Raw genomic sequence first — 9,087 nt, 5'->3', positions numbered from 1 at the left:
AACCATTCAGATGGTGGTAGACTATAGTAGTTATTAATTCAGACCCAGAACCATTCAGATGGTGGTAGACTATAACAGTTATTAATTCATAACCATTCAATCTTAGTGAAGAGAAGCGAAAGCTGTCTTCATCTAATTCTAGTCCTATATTATTCAAAGCATGTCATTTTAATGATGAAGATAAGGACAAACTAAACTTATTTAATTTAACTGTTGAGAACGAGGAAGGAATGAATCAACAATAGACAGAGACAGAATAATAGACACAGCATTAGGGGAAATATTATGAAAGGAGTATACACTGAATGAACAAAACATTAAGAACACCTTCCTAATATTGAGTTGCGCCCACATGGGGTTTGAATTGTTACAAAGAAACCACTACTAAAGGACACCAATAAGAAGAAGAGACTCGCCTGGGCCAACAAACACGAGCAATGGACATTAGACCGGTGGAAATCTGTCCTTTGGTTGAGAGAATGGCTAAACGAGTGTGCAAGGCTGTCATCAAGGCAAAGGGTGGCTACATTGAAGAATCTCAAATATAACAGATATTTTCATTTGTTTAACACTTTTTGGTTACTACATGATTCCACATGTGCTATTTCATAGTTTTGATGTCTTCACTATTATTCTACAATGTAGAAAATTGTTTTAAAAAATAAAGAACAACTCCTGAATACAAACCAAGAGCATTTACCTACCTACCTAACTCTACTGGGTCTCTAGAAAAACCTTGAGTGTGTCCGTCACCGGGCCTAGAGAGAGGTCTGAAGTTGAGCCGGGCTGCGGCGACAAGTGTGGTAGACACTTTCACTGGTTGCCATGGGAGTTCCATCAGAACCGATTTTGGAGGGAGATTTTTTGGGGAAAAAGTGGATTCCTGGTTTTTGGCCGACCCGTATGTTGTTTTAGGCTGTGTACGGACAAACTGGGATCGGTTACATCTGTCGAGGCTCGAGGCTCAACCTGTAGTGCGTTGTGCTTTGCTCTCCGGAGTAGTGATGTGCAGTTCGCGAAATATTCCTTATTTTTCCTGAACTTGTCAAAATGATCCAAGTCAGTAAAAAGAGGCGTAATTTTTTAATTGTATTTAACCAGGCAAGTTAGTTAAGAACAAATTATTATTTTCAATGACGGCCTAGGGACAGTAACTGCCTGTTCAGGGGCAGAACGACAGATTTGTACCTTGGGGATTTGCAACCTTTCGGTTACTTGTCCAACGCTCTAACGACTAGACTACCCTGCCGCCCCGAAACCCCATCACTACTCGGATCAGGGCGCTGCTCAAATTAGTGATCAGTGGGGAAGTATTGAGTATAGAGTTGGATCAAATAAAAAATAATATTCTTGGTGTTTGTGACGCCCACCGTTTGGTGAGACGTAGACCAAGTGGCAATGGCGAGTCTGAGAATACCCCGTCTGTCTTGTTGAGCTTCGACACAGTTTCTACTGATAAGGCAACCTGGTCACATAGACTAGACGTAACATACTAAATGAAAAAATCCGATATACAAAAATGTGCATTATATGTTTGGTGTGGTTACGTAAGACAAAAGGTTACTTCAGGAAAAGACTAAAGTAGGTTGGTTGGTCGGGGTGGATGGGTGGGCGTATAATGCGAACGTTTAGGTGTTCAAATCTCATCACGGACAACTTTAGCATTTAAGCTAATTAGCAACTTTGCAAATACTTACTACTTTTTAGCTTCTTTGCAACTACTTAGCATGTTAGCTAACCCTAACTCTAACCTTAACCCTTTAAACTAACTCTAACCTTAACTCTTTAAACTAACTCTAACCTTAACCCTTTAAACTAACTCTAACCTTAACCCTTTAAACTAACTCCTAACCTTAACCCTATAAACTAACTCCTAACCTTAACCCTTTAAACTAACTCCTAACCTTAACCCTTTAAACTAACTCCTAACCTTAACCCTTTAAACTAACTCCTAACCTTAACCCTTTAAACTAACCCCTAACCTTAACCCTTTAAACTAACTCCTAACCTTAACCCTTTAAACTAACTCCTAACCTTAACCCTTTAAACTAACTCCTAACCTTAACCCTTTAAACTAACTCCTAACCTTAACCCTTTAAACTAACTCCTAACCTTAACCCTATAAACTAACTCCTAACCTAACCTTAACCCTATAAACTAACTCCTAACCTTAACCTTTTAAACTAACCCCTAACCTTAACCTTTTAAACTAACTCCTAACCTTAACCCTATAAACTAACTCCTAACCTTAACCTTTTAAACTAACTCCTAACCTTAACCCTTTAAACTAACTCCTAACCTTAACCCTTTAAACTAACTCCTAACCTTAACCCTATAAACTAACCCCTAACCTTAACCATTTAAACTAACTCCTAACCTTAACCCTTTAAACTAACCCCTAACCTTAACCTTTTAAACTAACTCCTAACCTTAACCCTTTAAACTAACTCCTAACCTTAACCCTTTAAACTAACTCCTAACCTTAACCCTTTAAACTAACTCCTAACCTTAACCCTATAAACTAACTCCTAACCTTAACCCTTTAAACTAACTCCTAACCTTAACCCTTTAAACTAACTCCTAACCTTAACCCTTTAAACTAACTCTAACCTTAACCCTTTAAACTAACTCCTAACCTTAACCCTTTAAACTAACCCCTAACCTTAACCCTTTAAACTAACTCCTAACCTTAACCTTTTAAACTAACTCCTAACCTAACCTTAACCCTTTAAACTAACTCCTAACCTTAACCCTTTAAACTAACTCCTAACCTTAACCCTTTAAACTAACTCCTAACCTTAACCCTTTAAACTAACTCCTAACCTTAACCCTTTAAACTAACTCCTAACCTTAACCCTTTAAACTAACTCCTAACCTTAACCCTATAAACTAACTCCTAACCTAACCTTAACCCTATAAACTAACTCCTAACCTTAACCTTTTAAACTAACTCCTAACCTTAACCTTTTAAACTAACTCCTAACCTTAACCCTATAAACTAACTCCTAACCTTAACCTTTTAAACTAACTCCTAACCTTAACCCTTTAAACTAACTCCTAACCTTAACCCTTTAAACTAACTCCTAACCTTAACCCTTTAAACTAACTCCTAACCTTAACCCTTTAAACTAACTCCTAACCTTAACCCTTTAAACTAACTCCTAACCTTAACCCTTTAAACTAACTCCTAACCTTAACCCTATAAACTAACCCCTAACCTTAACCCTTTAAACTAACTCCTAACCTTAACCCTTTAAACTAACTCCTAACCTTAACCCTTTAAACTAACTCCTAACCTTAACCCTTTAAACTAACTCCTAACCTTAACCCTTTAAACTAACCCCTAACCTTAACCCTTTAAACTAACTCCTAACCTTAACCCTATAAACTAACTCCTAACCTTGACCCTTTAAACTAACCCCTAACCTTAACCCTTTAAACTAACTCCTAACCTAACCTTAACCCTTTAAACTAACCCCTAACCTTAACCTTTTAAACTAACCCCTAACCTAACCTTAACCCTTTAAACTAACTCCTAACCTTAACCCTTTAAACTAACCCCTAACCTTAACCCTTTAAACTAACTCCTAACCTTAACCATTTAAACTAACTACCAACCTTAACCCTTTAAACTAACTCCTAACCTTAACCCTTTAAACTAACTCCTAACCTTAACCCTATAAACTAACTCCTAACCTTAACCCTTTAAACTAACTCCTAACCTTAACCCTATAAACTAACTCCTAACCTTAACCCTTTAAACTAACTCCTAACCTTAACCCTTTAAACTAACTCCTAACCTTAACCTTTTAAACTAATTCCTAACCTTAACCCTTTAAACTAACCCCTAACCTTAACCTTTTAAACTAACTCCTAACCTTAACCCTTTAAACTAACTCCTAACCTTAACCCTTTAAACTAACTCCTAACCTTAACCCTTTAAACTAACTCCTAACCTAACCTTAACCCTTTAAACTAACCCCTAACCTTAACCTTTTAAACTAACCCCTAACCTAACCTTAACCCTTTAAACTAACCCCTAACCTTAACCCTTTAAACTAACTCCTAACCTTAACCTTTTAAACTAACTCCTAACCTAACCTTAACCCTTTAAACTAACTCCTAACCTTAACCCTTTAAACTAACTCCTAACCTTAACCCTTTAAACTAACTCCTAACCTTAACCCTTTAAACTAACTCCTAACCTTAACCCTTTAAACTAACTCCTAACCTTAACCCTTTAAACTAACTCCTAACCTTAACCCTATAAACTAACTCCTAACCTAACCTTAACCATATAAACTAACTCCTAACCTTAACCTTTTAAACTAACTCCTAACCTTAACCTTTTAAACTAACCCCTAACCTTAACCCTATAAACTAACTCCTAACCTTAACCTTTTAAACTAACTCCTAACCTTAACCCTTTAAACTAACTCCTAACCTTAACCCTTTAAACTAACTCCTAACCTTAACCCTTTAAACTAACTCCTAACCTTAACCCTATAAACTAACTCCTAACCTTAACCCTTTAAACTAACTCCTAACCTTAACCCTTTAAACTAACTCCTAACCTTAACCCTATAAACTAACTCCTAACCTTAACCCTTTAAACTAACTCCTAACCTTAACCCTTTAAACTAACTCCTAACCTTAACCCTTTAAACTAACTCCTAACCTTAACCCTTTAAACTAACCCCTAACCTTAACCCTTTAAACTAACTCCTAACCTTAACCCTATAAACTAACTCCTAACCTTAACCCTTTAAACTAACTCCTAACCTTAACCCTATAAACTAACTCCTAACCTTAACCCTTTAAACTAACTCCTAACCTTAACCCTTTAAACTAACTCCTAACCTTAACCCTTTAAACTAACTCCTAACCTTAACCCTTTAAACTAACTCCTAACCTTAACCCTTTAAACTAACCCCTAACCTTAACCCTTTAAACTAACTCCTAACCTTAACCCTATAAACTAACTCCTAACCTTGACCCTTTAAACTAACCCCTAACCTTAACCCTTTAAACTAACTCCTAACCTAACCTTAACCCTTTAAACTAACCCCTAACCTTAACCTTTTAAACTAACCCCTAACCTAACCTTAACCCTTTAAACTAACTCCTAACCTTAACCCTTTAAACTAACCCCTAACCTTAACCCTTTAAACTAACTCCTAACCTTAACCATTTAAACTAACTACCAACCTTAACCCTTTAAACTAACTCCTAACCTTAACCCTTTAAACTAACTCCTAACCTTAACCCTATAAACTAACTCCTAACCTTAACCCTTTAAACTAACTCCTAACCTTAACCCTATAAACTAACTCCTAACCTTAACCCTTTAAACTAACTCCTAACCTTAACCCTTTAAACTAACTCCTAACCTTAACCTTTTAAACTAATTCCTAACCTTAACCCTTTAAACTAACCCCTAACCTTAACCTTTTAAACTAACTCCTAACCTTAACCCTTTAAACTAACTCCTAACCTTAACCCTTTAAACTAACTCCTAACCTTAACCCTTTAAACTAACTCCTAACCTAACCTTAACCCTTTAAACTAACCCCTAACCTTAACCTTTTAAACTAACCCCTAACCTAACCTTAACCCTTTAAACTAACCCCTAACCTTAACCCTTTAAACTAACTCCTAACCTTAACCTTTTAAACTAACTCCTAACCTAACCTTAACCCTTTAAACTAACTCCTAACCTTAACCCTTTAAACTAACTCCTAACCTTAACCCTTTAAACTAACTCCTAACCTTAACCCTTTAAACTAACTCCTAACCTTAACCCTTTAAACTAACTCCTAACCTTAACCCTATAAACTAACTCCTAACCTAACCTTAACCATATAAACTAACTCCTAACCTTAACCTTTTAAACTAACTCCTAACCTTAACCTTTTAAACTAACCCCTAACCTTAACCCTATAAACTAACTCCTAACCTTAACCTTTTAAACTAACTCCTAACCTTAACCCTTTAAACTAACTCCTAACCTTAACCCTTTAAACTAACTCCTAACCTTAACCCTTTAAACTAACTCCTAACCTTAACCCTATAAACTAACTCCTAACCTTAACCCTTTAAACTAACTCCTAACCTTAACCCTTTAAACTAACTCCTAACCTTAACCCTATAAACTAACTCCTAACCTTAACCCTTTAAACTAACTCCTAACCTTAACCCTTTAAACTAACTCCTAACCTTAACCCTTTAAACTAACTCCTAACCTTAACCCTTTAAACTAACCCCTAACCTTAACCCTTTAAACTAACTCCTAACCTTAACCCTATAAACTAACTCCTAACCTTAACCCTTTAAACTAACTCCTAACCTTAACCCTATAAACTAACTCCTAACCTTAACCCTTTAAACTAACTCCTAACCTTAACCCTTTAAACTAACTCCTAACCTTAACCTTTTAAACTAATTCCTAACCTTAACCCTTTATTTAAAAAAAAAAAACTTTATTTAACTAGGCATGTCAGTTAAGAACAAATTCTTACCAAAAGGCCTCCTGCGGGAACGTGGGATAAATGTTTAAAAAATAGGACAAAACACATTACGACAAGAGAGACACCACAACACTACATAAAGAGAGACCTAAAGACAACAACATAGCATGGTAGCAATACAACATGAAAACAACATGGTAGCAGCACAACATGGTAGCAGCACAAAACATGGTACAAACATTATTGGGCACAGACAACAGCACAAAAGGCAAGGTAGGGACAACAATACATCATGTGAAGCAGCCACAACTGTAACCCTAACATGAACCCTAACCTTAACCCCTAATCCCCTAACTTATCTAACCTTAGCCACCAAGCTAACATTAACGATTAGCTACCTAGCCACTTATATAACATTAGTTACAACAAATTGGAAATCGGAACATGTATGATTATTGCAAATTTGTAACATATTGTACGAATTGTGATTCATAACATATCAGTCGAAATGTAAAATGTACATCCACAAGTTAATACATACCATGCGAAACTTAAACATGTCACACTAATTGGAACGTCCTGTAGTTACATTTACTATGTTACGTTTACCCCTTAAGTCCAGGTTGGATAAGGTGACGTAAGGTTATAGTTGCTATTCTGTGAGGGTCTACAGTATGTTCCAAACCCGTTACGGTGCTTTAGGTGCCAAGGATTCAGAGGTGTTGCAGCAGTGTGAAGAAGGGAGATCCCAAGATGTGAGAACTGTGCAGGATAGGAGTGTAAAGCTGGGATAGAGAAAGCACTGTGGGGTTGACAATGCAGCTGGGGATACAAAGTGCCCTGAAAGAGAGAGAGAGAGAGAGAGCGAGAGAGAGAGAGAGAGAGAGAGAGACAGAGAGAGGGAGAGAGAGACAGAGAGACAGACAGAGAGAGAGAGAGAGAGAGAGAGAGAGAGAGAGAGAGAGAGAGAGAGAGAGAGAGAGAGAGAGAGAGAGAGAGACAGAGAGACAGAGAGAGAGAGACAGAGAGAGAGAGAGAGAGAGAGAGAGAGAGACAGGTTGAGAGAGAGAGAGACAAGTTGAGAGAGAGAGAGAGACAGGTTGAGATTGCCAGTGTTCGCATGGGGTAGAACGTTTCCTATGCTGAGGCAGCGAAGAGAGTAGCGGACAGCCCAAGGGTGAGTGATTCAACTGGAAGCCCCCCCCCACTGAATAGGACAGAAGTAAGGTTGGATTTCTTGCGTTTGTAGCCATGGTGATCAACTGTACTGCGCTGATGGAGCAGAAACCACAGAAGATAGATGAGGTAGTTGCAGCAGCAGAGAGATTTTAGTGTAGAAGATCTGCAAGGAGTTTAGAGAAGAGAGGTTACATCCTCCCAGGCTGATGTTGAGGGCTCGAAGAAGTGGGAGGGTGTACAGGTACAGGGTTAGATAGTAGATAGTGTATAGGTACAGGGTTAAATAGTGTATAGGTACAGGGTTAGATAGTGTATAGTGGTGAGGTTTTAATGGGTGTAGGGTTAGTTAGTAGGCCAATTTTTTCACAAAGTAATGAATTTATACCACAGAATAGTAGGCTGATACACAGCCAATACAGTAGGTGGAGACATGCACCTATAATATTTGTTTGCGGACCGCCATAATAGCAACGAAGAAGAAGAAGCGGCAGAAAATTCACACGAAGAAGAAAAGCCCCCTGCTCTTAGTCTTGACTTCGTCGCCACCTAGTGGTCCACAAACACTCTGCATGGAAGATGAATCATGTGGTTTGTCATGTGATGGTAAACAGGAATTGAATTGAACAACTTGAAACGGTCAACATTTAGCGAGCAACTACACTATCCTATAGGTGTATACCTTAAGGTGAGTACGGTTGTGAAATGATGCATGTAAAATATTTAGAAAGTTGAAAACTAGTCATCGCTCGGGTCGGTAGAATTCACCGCTTGTTGCAAAATATCTTTCCGGCCACTAGCTTCAAACTAACCTGCTGGTGATAACTACATGCACAATTGTTTCATGTAGCTATCTGAACTCGTTAACATTATACAAATGAATACTATTTAGAGATGCAGTTTTAGCCCTGGTTTAACCTGTGGCAGCTGTGTCTCTTTTTTGTTTATACAATACTAGTGTAGAAGTGGGCCAGAGCCCGAATTGCAGAGGCGCCTTGTCGACCTGAGACCGCCGCCATGGTGGATTTCCTGGCGGAAAACAACCTGTGTGGTCAGGCGGTGCTGAGGATCGTGTCCCGGGGAAACGCTATCATAGCCGAGCTCCTCCGCCTCTCGGAGTTCATCCCTGCTGTCTTCAGACTCAAAGACAAGAGCGACCAGCAGAAATACGGAGACATCATCTGTGACTTCAGCTACTTCAAGGTGAGAGGGGTTGTCTTGTTAAATGAGTATGAGATGAGATCACAGTGAAAGGACATTGTTTGGGGTGCACCTCCTTAGATAATGGACACACACCGCCAGTGTCATGGTTAGGTCTTTCAAGTTATGTGATTGCCACCTGTCTTCTATGAACTAGATTGTTTAGAATGTGTTATGGCATGATGATGATGAAGTACAAATCAAATTTTATTTGTGACATACACATGGTTAGCAGATGTTAATG

General features: G+C 38.2%; 1 protein-coding gene across 2 annotated transcripts in view; it reads left to right on the top strand.

Moving 5' to 3' along the window:
* Window positions 1-8,183: 8,183 nt before the first annotated feature.
* LOC110510374 (WASH complex subunit 5) overlaps window positions 8,184-9,087 on the top strand; it is a 66,258-nt gene continuing 65,354 nt past the window's right edge. The window contains exons 1-2 of one of the 2 annotated variants that reach the window (XM_090215839.1): window positions 8,184-8,331; window positions 8,602-8,846. In XM_090215839.1, coding sequence (XP_090071965.1) covers window positions 8,661-8,846 — 186 coding nt within the window. In that variant the 5' untranslated portion in view covers window positions 8,184-8,331; window positions 8,602-8,660. The remainder of the gene's footprint in view (window positions 8,332-8,601; window positions 8,847-9,087) is intronic. The other variant, XM_090215834.1, reaches the window with a different exon arrangement.

The sequence above is a fragment of the Oncorhynchus mykiss genome, chromosome 2, assembly GCF_057628025.1.
Source record: "Oncorhynchus mykiss isolate SJ-2025 chromosome 2, ASM5762802v1, whole genome shotgun sequence".
Lineage (NCBI taxonomy): Eukaryota > Metazoa > Chordata > Actinopteri > Salmoniformes > Salmonidae > Oncorhynchus > Oncorhynchus mykiss.
Note: the sequence above shows the minus strand (reverse complement) of the source record. Positions and strands in the feature narration are given on the sequence as shown.